This window comes from Cladophialophora psammophila (genome assembly GCF_000585535.1).
Source record: "Cladophialophora psammophila CBS 110553 chromosome Unknown aczJe-supercont1.8, whole genome shotgun sequence".
NCBI classification, from domain to species: Eukaryota; Fungi; Ascomycota; class Eurotiomycetes; order Chaetothyriales; family Herpotrichiellaceae; genus Cladophialophora; species Cladophialophora psammophila.
In genome coordinates, this window is record NW_006912929.1 from 1,543,704 (window position 1) to 1,560,965 (window position 17,262).

Here is a 17,262-nt window from a genome sequence, read left to right on the forward strand (position 1 = left end):
AACAGTCAACGTCTATTCGTACTAGGATGAATTTGGTCGATGCGGGGAAGAATGAGGCACTTGCCTGGCAAGTATAAGCTCTTGATAAAGACCTGGATTCGTGACTGTAATATTTCTTTATCGCAGACAGATTTATGATCAACCATGATCCAAAAACCCGTCCCTGACTGGAACGACGACCCGGTTCGCCCTCCCGACGCTGATGTGACGATTGGCTGGGCCGGTGTACCCTTGTCCGAAACCCTGGGCTACTACGGGCACATTAAGCGGGCCACGCTTCCGACTAACAGCCAACTTGGCTTCACTCCAGATTATGCCGCTGTGGTTGTCGAGAAGATTGTCGAGTCTTTTGTGACTCCCTTTGCGAAAGCCGTTGAAGCACAAGATGTTGATGCCATCACTGAATTCATCTACGAGGATGGCTACTGGAAGGATGTCGAGTTGCTCACATGGGACATTCGGACGCTTCACAGGCATGAACTTATTCGACCCATGCTCAAAGAGCGGCTTCCAAAGACTGGGATCAAGAATATTCGAATCTCTTCCCAGCTCCCCTCATCCTTGGAGACACTTGGGGAAGATCTCTCTTTCATCCTTTTCCACTTCGAATTCGACTTTGCGCATGGCACCGGTATTGGTGCTGCGCGCCTCAGCCCGGTCGCGGCCAAGACAGGTTCGGCTGCTGAGTTGGCGGACGTGAAATATTGGAAGATATACACCATTGGTACCGCCCTCGAAACGGTTGAAGGGTGGGACGCTGAGAGCGGCGATAAAATTCGCTACCAGCATGCAAAGGTTGAGGATCCTCTGGGCAAAGCTCGCAGCTATCAAGAACTTCGGCAGGATGAGATCGAAGGTAAGGACGGATTTGATCCCACGGTCGTGATAGTAGGAGCCGGACACACTGGTCTAGGCATGGCCGCGCGGCTCAAAGTCCTCGGTATACCACACCTCATCATCGAGAAGGAGGATCGGGTTGGATACAGCTGGGCAAGCCGCTACGCTTCACTGTCTTTGCATGGCCCTACCTTTACCAATCATATGCCATGTGTTCCCTTCCCGCACTGGTTCCCTGTCTTCTTGCCTGCGCAGAAGCTGGCGAATTTCTTACAGCAATACGCCGGCATCATGGACCTCAACGTCTGGACGAACTCTCAGATCGACGGTGAAAATGCAGTTTACGACGAGAGGCAGGGGAGGTGGACGGTCTCCGTCACACGAGGAGACGGCAGTAAACACATCCTCCACCCTCGTCATTTGATGATTGCTACGGGTATCTCTGGATCCTTACCGAACGTTCCTCAGGTTCCGGGTATGACCGAGTTTGAGAAAAATGGCGGCCTGGTCGTTCATTCTTCGCGTCATCGGACAGGCCCTGATTGGAAAGGAAAGCGCTGTATCGTTGTCGGTGCCGCAACCTCTGCTCACGACATTGCCTACGAGCTGACCGAGAATGGCTGCGAAGTGACCATGATCCAGCGGAGTGCAACGCACGTCATGTCAGTGGAGAAGAGCGTCCGATACTTCTTCCGAAGCCGTGAGTTGACGAATCGAAGAGGCGGTCTGCCGGTGGAGCTTGCAGACCAATCCAATTTTCTGCGGCAGCCATTCCCGGTCGAATATGAGCTCCTGCCTCGTGCACAACAGAAAGCTCGAGAGCTGGATCACGATCTCTTGGAGTCTCTGAGGAGCGTCGAATATCGTCTCCACGACGGCTATCATGGCGGCGGCGCTTATTCAATGTTCCTTTTCGACCAAGGAGGCTTTTACTGGGACACCGGCTGCTGCAAACTCATAGCCGACAAGAAGATTAATCTTGTACATTCGGAGATTGACCATTTCACTAAAGATGGTGTTTCTTACAAAGACGGTACTAGCCAACAAGCTGACTTCGTTGTGTTTGCAACTGGCTATATGAACACAAAGAGCGCGATCCAGGCTCTTATGGGCGATAAGATGGCTAAGAAATGTCACGAACGCTGGGAGAAAGGGAACGCCTTCTTCCTCGGACCGGAGGGCGAATCCATCATAAATTACTGTCCGCTCCCTCAGAAAGGTCTGTACTCAATGTTCCATCAATTCTCGTTCAGCAGATTTCACTCGGCCCGCCTCGCGCTTCGAATTAAAGCGGAGGAGCTGGGTATTGACGTTACCCCCTACGGAAACAAACCTCTTGGGCCTCCCAGTACTGCGGCTGGGCGTCAACCTCGCCCGGAAGGCGTCCCGCTCTGATAATTCAGGACAGCACCATTGGGGCTTATATTGTTTTCGACCTTACTATGAGACTTGGTGGCCATTTCCGCTGGTGGTGTACTTGGATGTACCCAGAGCGAAGTCATAGGCGTAGCGACCTTGGATACCAGTATATTACAGTCACCGAAAAGCTTGAACCGAATCGAGTTGTCAAGGTTAAGGGAGAAGAAACAGGGGATATCTGAAGCATCTAGGATTTCCTGCAATGCGATTATTATGAAATCAATGTGCCATCATGAAAACCAAATAATCATGCGTATCCATGTCTCGGAGTAAAATACATCTCTAACAGTCTTCACACACACACACACACAGGTCTTTTCAACTCTGAATTGCCGTATTGCGCTCAAAGAGATATGCGAGCAGAAATCTCACGCCATGGTCCTCGAACCTTAATCGATATTGCGCGGAGTGCTTGCTGTACTACATGCCTTTTGCTGGCAACTGGCCCTCGGCTCCATCATGTTGTTCCCCTCGGCTTGCGTTAACTGCATCCCGGGCCCATGGGGTTTGACTCCACGCCCACGAAGTTAACCCCATGGGGAAAGGATGGAGAGGCGCTATCTCGTATTTGAACCGCTTCTTAAGAAGGTGTATCAGCAGTCACCAAGGGTTGCAAATCACTTCATTTCGCCTTATATCCACAAATGTCAGTTGCTATAACCTCGTTTGACGGCGACCAGCAGATGGCAGAAGATACCATAGCTTCAACCACACCGCTTAAGGGGGGTTCAACAACCTCGACATTCCAACACGAGGAACATGGCGAGCCAAAGATCGAGAGTATTGATTCGATTGCAAGCTCGGAAGAGCTACGCAAAACCATCAGAAGGATGGACCTTGTCGTCGTGCCGGTGATGATGGTGCTTCTTGCGTTCTGCTACATCGATCGCTCCAACATGGGTCTCGCTGCGGTCGCAGGCATGGCAGCCGAGCTGGATTTCAAGTCATACCAGTATTCCATCTCGCTGTTGGTCTTCTTCCCTGGCTACGCTCTTTTTGTCATCCCCAGCAACTACGTTCTTCACAGAACTTCGGTCCGGTACTGGCTCACATTCCTCTCGATCACTTTCGGTCTTTTCACTTTGGGGATGGGGCTCATCCGTAACTACGCTGGTCTGGTTGCCATGCGCGTCTTTTTAGGCATCTGTGAAGCTGGGTGAGTGTGGTTTCATTGTCCTGGTTGTCTTTTTACGACAGTGCTGATTTCGACAGTGTTTACCCCACTGTGATTGTGGTTGTGAGCTCATGGTACCCCCGTTATTACTTTGGGAGGCGATTGGCTTTAGTCGTTTGTGGCGCCTCTCTGATCTCTTCTTTGTCCGGAATCCTCGCGTATGCTTTTTCACGCATCAATACTGCCGACTACGCTGGGTGGCGCTGGATCTTCATCCTCGAGGGTACAATCACCGTCCTCGTGGCAGTCGGGGCTTTCTTTGTGCTTGATGAATACCCCGAAAAGTCGAGGCTTCTCTCAGAAGAACAACGAGATGTCGCTGTCCGATTGATTGCGCAAGATCGGGAGGAGCATGGTGAAGAAAAATTGACGGTCAAGTTGGTGATACGGACGCTCGGCGATTGGAAAATCTGGATTTTCGGGATCATGTACATGTTCTGCGTCGCCACCACGTACGGTATGGCGTATTTCATGCCCCTGATCCTGAACGGTCAAATGGGTTTCACTGGAGCACTCAGTCAGGTCCTAACCACTCCGCCATATTTCTACTCCTTTTTCCTGGCTGCTGGTCTTTCCTGGATGTCCGATCGGATCCGCATGAGGTCGCCGTTTGTAATCTTCTTCTCGCTGAACGTCATAATGGGGATCGTATTGACGCGGTGGGGACCCAGTACCGGCTCTCAATATCTGGGCTTGTTCTTCACCCTCGGTGGTGCGCTGGTCAATGGCCCTATGATCATTGTCTTTGGTCAGAACAATGCACCGACACGAACAAAGCGCAGCCTGATCTCAGGGCTGCAACTTACCCTTGGAGCCGTGGGAGGCATCATTGGCTCCACCGTGTTCAGGTCTCAGGATGCCCCGTCCTATACTCCAGGTGTGATTGTGGTGCTTTGCTGTACTGTTGGCATCATTGGTCTTAGCTTGCTACTTGCCTGGCATTTCCATCTACAGAATCGGCTCCACAAAGAGACAGGTCGCATCTTGGAAGGTCAGGAAGGCTTTGTCTATACACTTTAACCGCAACACTAGGCCTCTATCCTACCGAGCTTCAATGCGATTCAGATAGCTACTATCTCCGGATATCCATTGTATATACTAGTCTTGGCGCGAAGGTAGTGGGCATTGTTTGCACGTCTAACATCATGACACAATCGTTTTTCATCGACGGAAGGCCCATTTTACCTTACCACCAGGGTCGTCACATTTGTAAGCAAGCCTATTGTGATTTGGGGGGTGGGACGTGTTGATCTCGACCACCTTTTCATTGTCGGGTGTTCTGAGATTGTAAGCCAACTTTCAAGTCTAGGGTATGTCTCGAAGGGCCTTTCCGGCTTCAAACACCTCACTCCACGAGTTCTCTGTCCAGCCCTGTATAATTAGCTAGAGCCTGCGTGCTTCAGCCGATCGCCACCCGAGGTTGAGATAGGTGTGACGAGGATCGAGGGGTCGATTGTTAATCCAACGATGGTCTTCAAAACCACACGTGCTGAGGTATCTTCATTCCCGAAGCAGTATCGTTTTAAAATACAGCTATTCCTTCAATAGACAGCCCGGCGAGCCTATTTCAGAAGAAAAGTGTACCGAGAGATGATGTGCAAACTTCAAAGCGAATTTACTACACAATCCTTGGTGATAATGAAAACCTTTTAGTAGTTTAGTTTGCTCGCCAGAAGATCAAGATTCTCTTGATACCAGCATTACACTCTTCTACATAATATGTAGGTTATGATCATTCAATTGAAAGCGAGCGCTTTGAAGTGGATATTGTCTTGACGGTGATTTACGGTGCAGTTTTTTTTTTTGAGACTACTCCAGGATTCTATACGAAATGCCGAAAAATCACAGCCGAGGGCACGCCAGTTCCCAAGGCCTATCCCGCGTCCGGCCTGATGTCCCCGCGGCAATCAGCAACACATGGTTCACAGTGGCTCCATCTAGAGCAAGATGAAAAGCAAATTTGGCTATTGATAAGTCCTTGTCTTAATTTTATATTTCTCCTTATTAAGCTCGGACTGTCAATGAGAGCTTGAGTAGTATCGGTTTGGGAGACGTCAAGCAGGAGTTTCGATATCCTCTGTCGCTATGGGAGACCCTTCCTCCCCATCTCAGCTTGAACAAGCAGGCCTGAAAGATATCGATGCAGCTGCTATTCAACTGAAGTACAATCAAGAACGCGAAAAGCGGCTTCGCCCTGATGGACTTGCTCAGTTCATCGACCTCCATGCCCTCCCAAAGTTCCGGCATTTCAAAGCAGACCTGTGGATTGAAGAAGATGCCCGTCCACTCGGCCCTACCCCGCCACAGGATGGCTCGCGCTGCGAGATCTTGATCATCGGCGCCGGATGGAGCGGCCTGGTCTTTGCGGTGCGACTCCTTCAGGCCGGGTTCAAACTCGAAGATATTCGCATTGTGGATTACGCTGGTGGCTTTGGTGGTACCTGGTGTGCGTGATTCCCCTTTTCTGTATATCGGGCCCAAGGTTTTGGTACCGATATTGCAGGCTCTACTGTTGTTCCTCGATCGTCACTATTGACTGCAGCAGACTGGAATCGCTACCCAGGATTGTTTTGCGACATCGAGAGCTACATCTATATGCCTCTGCTCGAAGAGACCGGTTACATGCCGACACAGAAGTACGCCAGCGGCGAGGAACTAAGAGGGCACGCCGAGAGAATTGCCAGGAAGTGGAAGCTCGACGAAAATGCATGGCTCCGGCAGCGTGTCACGTCCCTTGAATGGGATGATAACGCCAAGGAGTGGTCGACCCGCCTCGTGCCTCAGCTGGAGCCTGGCAAGGAAGGCAATCCGATCACTGTTCATTCGCGATTTGTAGTCCTTGCCACAGGGTTGACCTTTTTCCCACATATCCCTCAGGTCCCCGGAATCGAGAAGTTCAAAGGTGCTTGCTTCCACACCGCGCGTTGGGATTACCACAGCACTGGAGGAACGTCCACTAAACCCGAGATGCTTAAGCTGAGGGACAAGAGAGTTGGCGTCATTGGCACCGGCGCTACAGCAATGCAGGTGGTGCCATCCCTAGTACAATGGTCCAAAGAGCTTTACGTGTTCCAACGAACACCTTCGTCCGTGGATCGAAGAGACAACCGACCTACTGATCCAGAGTGGGCTCGCACAATTAACTCAAAGCCAGGCTGGCAGAAAGAGCGGATAGAGAACTTTCATCGCTTCGTGACCAACGCCCCGGAAAAACCGCCCGTTGATATGGTCAGCGATGGATGGACACGAATGCCTTCGTACAGTGCCTTGACGGGCACCACTGGCTTGAACTGCCGAACCCCAGAAGAGGCCCAGAAACATATTGAGGAGCTCCATGCCCTTGACCTGCCTCGGCAGGAGGGCATCCGCAAACGAGTCGATGAGATAGTGACCGATCCTAGCACGGCGGAGAAGCTAAAGCCCTGGTATCCAGGCTGGTGCAAACGACCTTGTTTCCACGATGAGTATCTCCAGTCCTTTAACGAGCAACATGTGAAGCTTGTCGATACCAATGGTCTTGGTATCAAGGAGATCACCGAGGACGGGGTTCTGGTTGGCGATAAAGAGTACAAGATCGATACTCTGATCCTCAGCACCGGGTACAGAAGCCTCTTCTTATTGAGCCCGGGTGGCCGAGTGGATATTGACATCAAGGGCCGTAACGGACTCTCGCTCGACAAAAAGTGGACAGAGGGCGTCGCCACGCTACATGGAATGATGAGCCACGGATTTCCCAATCTCTTCTGGCCTGGTCTCATCCAGGCTGGAGGTAGCCCCAACTTCAGCTTCTCTGTTGATCTCTCTGCGACCCACATCTCCGAGATCCTGTCTTACGCCTCGGCAACGAAGAGGGTGAATGGGGAGGACAGATACAATCCCGACAAGTATAAAAATCATTTCACCATTGAACCAACACTTGAGGCCGAGGAGGAATGGTCCCAACTTATTGCTTCACAGGCTGGAGCCTTCGCGGCAGTGGCCGGTTGTACGCCAAACTACTTCAATGCAGAGGGAGAACTGGCTCGCCCCGCCTCTCCAAAGGAACAGGCAAAGAGAGCCCGATTATCATTATGGGCCAAGGGACCAGAAGACTTCGCAAGGATTGTGACGGAGTGGAGAGCATCCAAGGATTTCAAAGGTCTTGAAATTGCATCCACCAATTGAAGATGCTTCAGTCTCAGCTGCCATATCTCCCTAGCACCGGAATAGACTGCTGATTGAATGGTAAGGCTATCGTGGAAGAATATGCTGTGCAATGGCCCGGACATAATTTCAATACAACTCGAACAATACAAATGAACTACCCAAAAGACTGCAATGTGTTCTACCAAGGATGCAGATCTCTGTTTGGACATCTGGCCTACCTGTAAAAAACTCTAGTCTGCGATTTCATCAGGACAGCAAGCGTGAAGAAGTTGATGTTGTAGGACGGGTATCTTTTGCTGGTGCCACAGAATTGGAAACCACCCAGAGCGTATCATGGGAGGAAAAGCATGCACCTCCAACTCACAAGTATTTGGTCGCCACTTATCCTACACTAGACACGGGCGTTTTGATTGCGAATGTCACAGTAATGCACACACTTAATGATAATGGAGTTCGTAATAGGTATGATGTAAGGCAAGGTCTTGGTACGTGGTTGCCAGCACAATTACCCTCTGACCGCGGTGGAGATTAATGACCTCGCCATGGAGGTCGATGTCGGTGCGGCACCTTATGGCGGACATCAACCCGAGTATCCATTTTCGAAGTCCCTAACCGAGGTCACCACTCTGGCTTCCGGTTAGCTGCAGCATCAGAAGAATCCCTTACGCTTATACAGATTGGCAGTCATGGTTATGATCATGAAGTACAAGGGCAAGTCTGTTGACATGATTCTTCCTCTAGATCACTACATCTCAGAGGGCATGTAGTCTGTGGTTATCTAATTCAATGCGTCGTTTTCCCTCGCCCGCAACCTGTTGGCTTTTCAGAGTTGCCACCAGAGCAAGCCGGAGGACATCCTCGTCCCTTGCTAGTCCGGAAAGTGCGAATGGCCCGCTGAAGGGCATGAAAATATTGGACCTGTCTCGAGTTTTGGCGGTATACCTCTCTAAACTGCCCTACCCTCACATGGAAGGAAGAGTGTACTGATCTTTCCAGGCGCCCTACTGTTCCCAAATCCTTGCAGACTACGGTGCAGATGTGATCAAGGTCGAAGACATCGATAGGGGAGTGTGTGGTCCTGCGCGTCTTATTGATGCGACTCCTGGCTGAATCCGTTCGTTCTAGGATGATACAAGGTATTGGCGTCAGTCTGGAGAAGAGTCTTCGTGTATGTTGTTTATCATTTCTCTACTGCTCCTCCTTTGTCATATTGCAATCAACCATTTTCGGCAAGGACCCTACAGAGTGTGGATTATGGACATCTTGGTATATCACTTTCAAAATCAAGTGCTGTGCGGGAAGAGGCCTTGACACGATCAGATGCTAACTTTGCTGCAATTATCAGGGAAGTCCGACGCCGGACCGATATCCTACTACTTTGCGGCTGTCAATCGAAACAAAAGGTCGATTTGTCTGAACCTCAAGAGCGAAAAAGGCCGGGACATCTTCTTGAGACTAGCCCGCCAGGCTGATGTAGTGTCAGTAGTCTCTCTTTCTTTCTATCCCTTCCTGCGCTCTCTTCTCGAAGGACCAAAGGGATCGGAAACTGACAGACCTTTCAGGATCGATAATTTTCGCCCGGGCGCATTGGAACGTCTTCGACTTGGCTACGACACCTTGAGCGAGCTCAACCCGAGAATTATCCATGCCAGCGTCACAGGTAGGGGGCATGTGTCCGGTTGCACTAGAGTCTTCGATAACGGTGTCCAGGATACGGGCCTTCTGGTCCTTTTGCGAAGCGTGCCGGCTATGACATGATCGCAGGTGCGGAAGCCGGGCTCCTTCATCTGACTGGTGAGAAGAACGGGCCGCCTGTGAGGCCTGGGCTGGGTCTTACGGACATTAGCACCGGCCTGTACACACATGGAGCCATCATGGCAGCACTGTATGCGCGGGAAAGAACAGGACGCGGGCAAAAGATCGACGCCTCTCTCTTCGAGACTCAGGTAGCTTTGTTAAGCAACGTTGCTTTAGCCTGGTTGAACCTTGGCCAAGAGGCGGAGCGTTGGGGTACTCAGCATCCTAGCGTGGTTCCTTACGATGCATTCAAGACAAAGGACTTCTACTTTGTCTGTGGCGCCACGAACGACAAGCAATTTACGACCCTATGTCGACTCCTGGGAGAGGAGTCCCTGGCCTCGGACGAACGCTTTAAAACTAGTGCCGATCGCGTGAACAACCGAGACGACCTCTTCTCCATTTTGAATCGACTCTTCGCCAAAAAGAGCATGGATGAATGGATTCAGGAGTTTGAGGGGAGCGGCATGCCATACGCTCCCATCAACACCATGGAGAAGGTTTTCGCCCATCCCCAGACCGAGGCTAGACACATGGTGGAGAGTATACCCCACAATGCTGCGGTTTCGGGATCAATCAAGATACTCGGTAAGGCTGGGTTGCAAAGGGACAGATCAGTGCTAACACAGTCTGTTTCTAGGTCCAGCCGTCAAGTTCAGTGACACAGAACCAACCATTCGATCAGACCCGCCACTACTTGGTCAGCATACCACGGATATATTAGAGGAACTTGGATATGATGATATGACAATCAAGACATTCATGGATGATAGAGTCGTCGGAGGACATATTGGCGCAGATGTGCTGAAAGTTGAATAACTTTAGACACTTCCGTGGTCCTGTTTCTGGCCGCGCCTCATCTCTTGTAGTTAGATAGACAACAACAGCAACAACACCATAGAGGTTTTCAGCCTTTCATAGGTCATCTTAATCTCGTTGACTCCCTCCGTTACCTAGGATGTCACAATATGGAACCTATTGTTTGTGTCTTGGTTGGAAAAATCGCATGGAGATCTCTGAGGGATGTTCACATGCATAACTGAATTCTGGCATTATTAAAGGAGCTATTTTTGGGCATGATGGAAGTTTAGAACAAACAAATAGTCTAACTCATTTGGCCTTTCTCAATGTCTATTGCGAACGTCTTTGTAGGGTTTCTAGTTTGCAGTGATCAGATAGCTGGTTGGGGAGTAATGCAGGAAGCTCGATCGCCACCCCGGTGCGAACAAGTAAGTTACGCTTTTATGCATCGTGGAATCAGATCATCCAAGGGGATTTTGATGCTCCCTCAACGGAGTCCATGAATGCACATCAGCTTGCAGGAGTTTGTGAACAAGTCACTGCTCACGGTATGCTAAAAGCGATGGCAGATTTCGAATGCGTGCTGGAGTCCTGACGTGCATTGAGGTTACGCTTCAACATGTTCCGTTGCTAAGTAAGGCGGTTATCTCAGTCACTACCAGCCACTGATCAGTACCTACATGTCATCGGTAGTTTGGCCAGAAACCCGCGGGGAGCTTTGGCCGGAACTCAGGCAAGGCGAGGCTGGACTTGATAGGTAGCTCCGACTCCGAGGTCGTACCGCCCACAAAAGCGTTCTCTACCTCGGTCGCATAGCAGCAAGCCAAGATAGGGTGGTACTTCCTCCAACACGAGACCCAATGTTTTCACCCTCTGATCAACAAGTCAGTCCTCAGTTTCCGCCGTGGATTGTGTTTGATCCTACAAGCAAAGAAAAGGACAAAGTTCGTCCTCCAGTTCCATTCCCAACAGGCCCCGTCTTCTGCAGGCAAAGCTCCCTTCTCAGGCCTTTGCAATGGCGAATCCACCACCTGGAAACCAAGCGTACGTGCTCGGTGTGGGCATGACGAAATTTATCAAGCCTCGCGGATTGCGGGAGTATCCGGAAATGGGCTACGAGGCCGGTGTCAAGGCTATGCTCGATGCACAGATCAACTACGACGACGTTCAGCATGGGGTTGCCTGTTTTGCGTACGGCGATTCAACATCTGGCCAACGCGTCTTCTACCAGTTTGGGATGTCTACCATTCCCATCGTCAACACGAGCAATGCCTGTGCTACCGGGTCCGTGGGTCTCTACTTAGCCCGTACCCTTGTGAGGAGCGGCAACGTGGACTGTGTTCTGGTGGTGGGATTTGAGAAGATGAAGCCAGGGAGCCTCAAGAGTGTCTGGGACGACAGACCCAGTTCCAGTGGGCGGTTTGCCGCGAAGATGCGGGAACTGGTCGCTGTCGAGAAGCAGGCCCCATTGACGGCACAATATTTCGGAAACGCAGGTCGGGAGTATATGCAAAAGTAAGCCCCCCTCCCTCTTTTCGAGACGGCGGAATTGACGGGAATGAGAAGCGTGCATGAGTTGCTCGATATCGGAGTGGTTGGTAGCTAACAAGGTCTTCCAGGTACGGAGCCAAAGCAGAAGACTTTGCGGAGATTGGTCGCATCTCTCACGAACACTCTCAGCGCAACCCCTATGCCCAGTTCCGCCAGGAGTATACTCTCTCGGAAGTCCTGGCCTCGCCAACGATTTTCGCTCCTTTGACGAAACTGCAATGCAGTCCCACAAGTGATGGCGCCGCAGCTGCGGTCATTGTCTCGCAAAGATTCTTGGACGTGCGACCGCATCTCAAGAGCCAGGCGATCTTGATGGCTGGACAGTCATTCTTGACCGATTCTCCCAAGGCCTTTGAGAGAAGTGCTATTGAGCTTGTTGGGTACGATATGACCCAGCGAGCCGCTCAAGCCGCCATGAGGGAAGCAGGAGTTAGATCTAGCGATGTCAGGGTCTGCGAGCTGCACGACTGCTTCTCCACAAATGAATTGGTGCTCTTGGATGCCCTGGGGTTCGCCGAGCCCGGCAAGGCCCACGAAATGGTCCGGAGAGGAGACATCACGTACGGTGGAAAGATGGTGGTGAACCCGTCTGGCGGCTTGATCTCCAAGGGGCATCCCATCGGCGCCACGGGGCTGGCCCAATGTGCCGAGTTGACCTGGCAGCTGCGTGGATGGGCCAACAATCGACTCGTGGACAAGACGTCGGTTGCGCTGCAACATAACCTGGGCCTCGGAGGCGCCGTTGTAGTCAATATCTACAAGCGCGCCGATGGCAAGGTTAACCCTAAAGTCAGTAGCGAGGAGATTGCGCGGACCAGCTGGCTAGGTTACAATCCCGCCGTCGAGGCCCGGGGCATCACCGACAGGGACGCCGACAAGGTCAGAAGCAAGAAGAACCGGAACGACTTTGCTTTAGGTGATACTCGAGAGAAACTCGGTGCTCAAGTCCATCTGTGAATTAGACAATCCAGACAAAAGAAATGCTAGATATCACACTGTAACACGTTCCAACTATAATTTACTGTCGCTCCGATGTTGCGATAATCTTACCACGCCTTCTTGAATGCAAGTAGCAACCAGAGTGCCTTCGTGGCCCCAGATCCGTTCCACCACGAGACCTCTTTCATTGCCTGCCCACGGGCTCTCCATCTCGGCCAGCAACCACTCGTCAGCGCGAAAGTGCCGTGGTTCGTGGAAGAAGATGGTGTGGTCCAGAGTCACCATCATGTCGACGTGTTTGTCATTCTGGGGCGCGTCTCTGTTGTCATTGCTCTCCTCTTGGGCCAGCCTGTCGAAATACTCCTGCACAGTCCCTGCGTCCGCTCCGTCTTTTTTGGACCTGGACAGCATGGGGTGTGGTGACAGCGGATTGGAGAAGCGAGAAGCATTGTGGACGCGAAAGACGGTGCCGATGAAGTAGTTGTCGGTCATGTAGGCCAATGTCGCAACGTGCGCCCGGTGTCCGTCCTGTGAGATTGGGCCAGTTCCCCTGCCTGTCGAGCTTGACTCATCCGGGCTGCCATATGCATCAAGTGATGTCTCCCCAATCCGGCCGCGAGCTCTGATCCATTGCCGAAGCCTTCGCACATGTGGCAGACCTTTGTTTTCCACGCGAGAGCGCACACAGTCACATGGTCGGCCTTCGCCCGCCTGGCCTGCGGCGGACTGTGTGATGGCTTCAAGATTGTCGCCTGGCGGACTCTCATCGCTCGGTATCGGAACTGCGTGCTGGAGTACCTTCGCTCTTTTGCTGTCCTGGGTAAAACTGGCTGTTGCCGAGACGATGAGTCTCTGATGCTGTCTCACGTGGACAACTCGAGTGGCGAAGCTTTTCCCATCGCGCACTCTCTCCACGTGGTAGGTAATGGGCAGGTCAACATTTGCGGCATTCAGGAAATGGCAATAGATGCTGTGCACGACAAAATCGGGGGGCACAGTCTCGTAGGCGGCTAACAATGACTGAGCAATAATCTGTCCGCCATAAGCCCCACGAGCCCATGGCGGACACTCGAGGGATTCTTTGTTGATGAAAACATCTGCACCGCTAGATTCGTCCGTCGATCGACGAATAGAGAGTACCCGCTCGATCTGGGACCTGGGCTGCGAAGGCTCTGTAGAGCGTCCGCGGTTGTGCGTCGACATGCTACATATGCCGACCCGCCATTCGGGGTCCCAGGCTCAACAGAATGATCTGCCTTTCAAAGGGTGTTCTGAGTAGAGGTCGGTCAACCCGCGCAGTATCCTACCCGTGATAATGGCCGTGTTTAGACACTGCGTAGGTGTACTCCCAACGTCGTAAAGCCTCCGGAGACAGTCCGAGTGAATATCGCGTCCACAAAAGTAATGGGTTTCGCCGTCTTTTCTCTTCAAGCTCACTGGTCAAAACTCAATCTCCGGGGTTGAGAAACACAATGTCAATTTCAACCGCGGATGAGCCGAACGGCCATGTGGGCGTAGTGTAAGAGGCTTCCGGGGTGTGCAGGAGCTGCAGAAACCGCGACTTTGGGTCAAGATCGAAACGGGCGGGTTTGCAGAACTTGTGGCCCGAGGGTTGAGCAGCCGAATCCTCGGCAAACGCCGTACTTCATCAGGGCTACGATCTGGTGTCCTCAACCGAGAGGATCAATATATGAGAAACGTTGAGAGGAAGCCAGTTGACCAGGAATAGTATAATTCACAATTCAAATTCAGGTTCCTGGAAACGTAACGGTTGGCTCAAAACAAGGTGAGACACCACGCCGGGAAAATGACTTCAATAGATCGGGATATGTTTACATACGATTGGTGCCCTTAGACGCAAAGTTCGCAACCCAAGAACCCTTCGGTGGTCATGGCTTCACGATGGATCGCAAACGCAATGAGCCTTACGGCGAGGCCCGAAGTCTCACAATCCGGTGCTCGTGGTAGTAAAAAACTTTGGGTCGGCGTCAAACTGAACAAGGGCTTGGAGCAGATCGTCCTCAACGTCAAATTCAGTCCACGTGCCATCATGTGAGTCGACGTTGATAGTGTCTTCCATATCTGGATCTAGAAAACAGCCTCCTGTACTCGATGGCAACGCCATCGCAAATCCCTGCCTGGGGTTACACACAGTAGAGCCACTAATGTCGGTATTAGTAGTATCTGTGGGCGTGTTCCCAAAGTTCAAGGAGGTCGTATGTTTGTTGGCCGACATGACTGGGGGTCCCGCAGACTCAACCCCTGGTGGATCGACGGATGCGCTTGTGAATCTCGTCGGGAAACGATGTCCTCCGGGTTTGAGTAGTGGTCTGGCATTTGCTGGCAACGGAGCCACATTCAACATGGGGATGTGGACGTTGGCCTTTTGAATGACTGCTTCCAGAAACCACACAGCGTGGTCTGCAGATGCATACATCTCTCGAAGATACTGGAGGGCTTGCCAGCATTGGTAAAATCTCCCTATGGAGGTATACCGAGCTTCCTCCCCGCAGGAGCGGATGTCGATCAGGTGAATAAGGGTGGCCGACACGAGCGCTGGAATGGTGGAAGTAGAGGCGTAGCGCAACTGGTTGGCGTAGTATAAATCATACATTATTTCCGTGATTCCCACCGCGGCGTCGGTGACCTTGTCACTTGACAGCAGCATGTCTACCCTGTTTTCGACGGAGTTCGAAATAGGTCGCAGCGCCCGCGGTCGGTGTAAAACCGCCGTCGCCGTGAGGTAAATCATATATAGCAGGGCCAGATGTACACGCAAAATTCGCCGACTTGCGTTTTGTTGATTTTCTTGTTCCTTTCCGACTGGTGGATGGCCGATTTTATACCGACAGGCGGGATCGAGGCTTTGTAACCAGCCGCGGAGATTGAGGTCACACTTCGCCATCTCATTCATTTGCTCGGCGGACTTCCTAGGCATCACCATCATCGCCATATTCTCCTCAGATCCGCAGGTTGGATTGCCCAGTACCGAATATTGAGTGAAAAGGATATTCCCGATGTGAACACAGAGTTGTGCAAGCTCAATACAAGCAATGGACATGATTCTCGTTGCGGGAACGTCGTCAGCCATTGGCAGGGGGCCAAGATATCGTAATAAATCGTCATTGAATGGCGCCATCTCAAAATCGTCCAATGTCAGCATCGGAACATTGAAATCATCAGAGCGAATCCGGGCTGGCCGCCGAATTCCCAGGGCCAGAAGACGATCTCGTATAAAGCAAGACCACCAGATTCTTTTCCGCAAGCGTTTCACTGCAGGGCTGACGTCCAGGTAGTCAGGGTTGCGGTGGATGCCTAGGACTTGGGCCTGGGACAGCGCGACGCCGGTCCAATACCATGTTTCCTTTTCGTCCTCTGGCCTCTCATACCAGTAAGTCATTAGCAACAAGGCCTGGAGTAGCGCGGTACGATCGGTCTCGCAGTCCAGATCATAGAGCAGTCGCACCCTCTCGAAAAATATCTTTCGCGCCGACCTGCGACTCTCATATCCTCTTGCCATAAGATACTCCAGATCGACGAACGCGACGCTGACGAACATGACTGCCTGGAGTAGGAGCAAGCTTACTGGGGCACTTCCATCACGGCGAGCAATCGGTGAAATAAACGCAGACAGTTCCAAAATTGGCATGAATCCGTGGACGTACTGGATGTACTTCCGAAGAAGCTCACATTGAAGCTGGTCGTCTGGCACTGTCAATGCTCCCTTCTTTGTTAGATACTCAATGTCTTCCGGCTTAAGGTGTGCTGAGAGCGGGCGAATATACGAAGGCAGGCCCTGCGCTTGTTGTTCCACAGACGGGGGTGAAGGGTCGGTGGTAGTGGCCACAGGACTGGCGATTGAGCTTCTACATGAAATGATTCTGTTCTCAACCGGTGGAGGGGGTTGCCCAGCTCTTGGCACTCCTCGTGAGCCTGTAACCCGTGTAAGCGAGGGCAATTTTCTCCTTTCCTCGTTGCCAGCCAAGGAGCTGTATAAGCAGTTCTCGTTGCTTACCTTCAAACGTGAGTGCGACCGGAAAATCAGCGGCAGCTTCGTTCATTCTCATAGTCAGTTCGACTGTATCGGCCGAGGTACGAACCCGGCTGCGATTTGACTCGGTGAGAAGGCAGGTAACGTTGTCGAGGCGGCAGTTTGTGCAAGGCGCCCCTGCACTTGTCACATCGCAGCGGACCTTCCGACTGCGACAGGAGAGGCAGGCTCTGACAGCACGTCGCTTTACGGCAGTCTCGGGTTGCGCCTTATTTGCCTTTCTTTTGTTGGTCCCAGCAACCTGCTGACGCTCAAATTCCGCGTCGGGGGACGACATGGTGGCAAGTCGCAGCACAGTGTCAAATAGCACGCAAAGGGAGTGCCTTCGAGAAATAATTTGCTAGCAGAAGGGGAAGAAGCTGAAGCGAAGAGATTCTTGCAAAGAAGTTGAGCGAAGCAACTCTACGCTGGGGGAGGAGGGACCATGGGAGGTCTAGGTTCCTGGGGACCCCACACAATTCTGGCCGGACTCGCGGAGATTCCCCACCCAGCCTATGTACAAGGGGGGATCATGTACGGGCTGACACCCCCCCCCCCCCCCCCCCCC

General features: G+C 52.0%; 7 protein-coding genes across 7 annotated transcripts; 5 read left to right on the forward strand and 2 right to left on the reverse strand.

The window, feature by feature from the left end:
• Window positions 1-144: 144 nt before the first annotated feature.
• On the forward strand, window positions 145-2,232 carry A1O5_06199 (uncharacterized protein; the record flags this gene model as incomplete). The annotated part of the gene is made up of 1 exon (XM_007746794.1): window positions 145-2,232. The coding sequence occupies one exon, from the start codon at window positions 145-147 to the stop codon at window positions 2,230-2,232; it is 2,088 nt and encodes a 695-aa protein (XP_007744984.1).
• A 668-nt stretch (window positions 2,233-2,900) lies between these two features.
• Window positions 2,901-4,450, forward strand: A1O5_06200 (uncharacterized protein; the record flags this gene model as incomplete). The annotated part of the gene is made up of 2 exons (XM_007746795.1): window positions 2,901-3,412; window positions 3,469-4,450. The coding sequence occupies 2 exons, from the start codon at window positions 2,901-2,903 to the stop codon at window positions 4,448-4,450; spliced, it is 1,494 nt and encodes a 497-aa protein (XP_007744985.1).
• A 1,065-nt stretch (window positions 4,451-5,515) lies between these two features.
• A1O5_06201 (uncharacterized protein) lies at window positions 5,516-7,594 on the forward strand (the record flags this gene model as incomplete). Its single annotated transcript, XM_007746796.1, has 2 exons — window positions 5,516-5,876; window positions 5,976-7,594. The coding sequence occupies 2 exons, from the start codon at window positions 5,516-5,518 to the stop codon at window positions 7,592-7,594; spliced, it is 1,980 nt and encodes a 659-aa protein (XP_007744986.1).
• Window positions 7,595-8,118: 524 nt separating this feature from the next.
• Window positions 8,119-10,192, forward strand: A1O5_06202 (uncharacterized protein; the record flags this gene model as incomplete). Its single annotated transcript, XM_007746797.1, has 9 exons — window positions 8,119-8,212; window positions 8,261-8,339; window positions 8,404-8,512; window positions 8,573-8,644; window positions 8,702-8,744; window positions 8,922-9,054; window positions 9,139-9,236; window positions 9,287-9,961; window positions 10,014-10,192. The coding sequence occupies 9 exons, from the start codon at window positions 8,119-8,121 to the stop codon at window positions 10,190-10,192; spliced, it is 1,482 nt and encodes a 493-aa protein (XP_007744987.1).
• Window positions 10,193-11,189: 997 nt separating this feature from the next.
• On the forward strand, window positions 11,190-12,682 carry A1O5_06203 (acetyl-CoA acyltransferase; the record flags this gene model as incomplete). The annotated part of the gene is made up of 2 exons (XM_007746798.1): window positions 11,190-11,689; window positions 11,794-12,682. 2 exons carry the CDS (start codon window positions 11,190-11,192, stop codon window positions 12,680-12,682), a joined length of 1,389 nt encoding a protein of 462 aa, XP_007744988.1.
• Window positions 12,683-12,736: 54 nt separating this feature from the next.
• A1O5_06204 (uncharacterized protein) lies at window positions 12,737-13,867 on the reverse strand (the record flags this gene model as incomplete). The annotated part of the gene is made up of 1 exon (XM_007746799.1): window positions 12,737-13,867. The coding sequence occupies one exon, from the start codon at window positions 13,865-13,867 to the stop codon at window positions 12,737-12,739; it is 1,131 nt and encodes a 376-aa protein (XP_007744989.1).
• A 742-nt stretch (window positions 13,868-14,609) lies between these two features.
• On the reverse strand, window positions 14,610-16,992 carry A1O5_06205 (uncharacterized protein; the record flags this gene model as incomplete). The annotated part of the gene is made up of 2 exons (XM_007746800.1): window positions 14,610-16,597; window positions 16,680-16,992. The coding sequence occupies 2 exons, from the start codon at window positions 16,990-16,992 to the stop codon at window positions 14,610-14,612; spliced, it is 2,301 nt and encodes a 766-aa protein (XP_007744990.1).
• Between the last annotated feature and the right edge of the window lie 270 nt (window positions 16,993-17,262).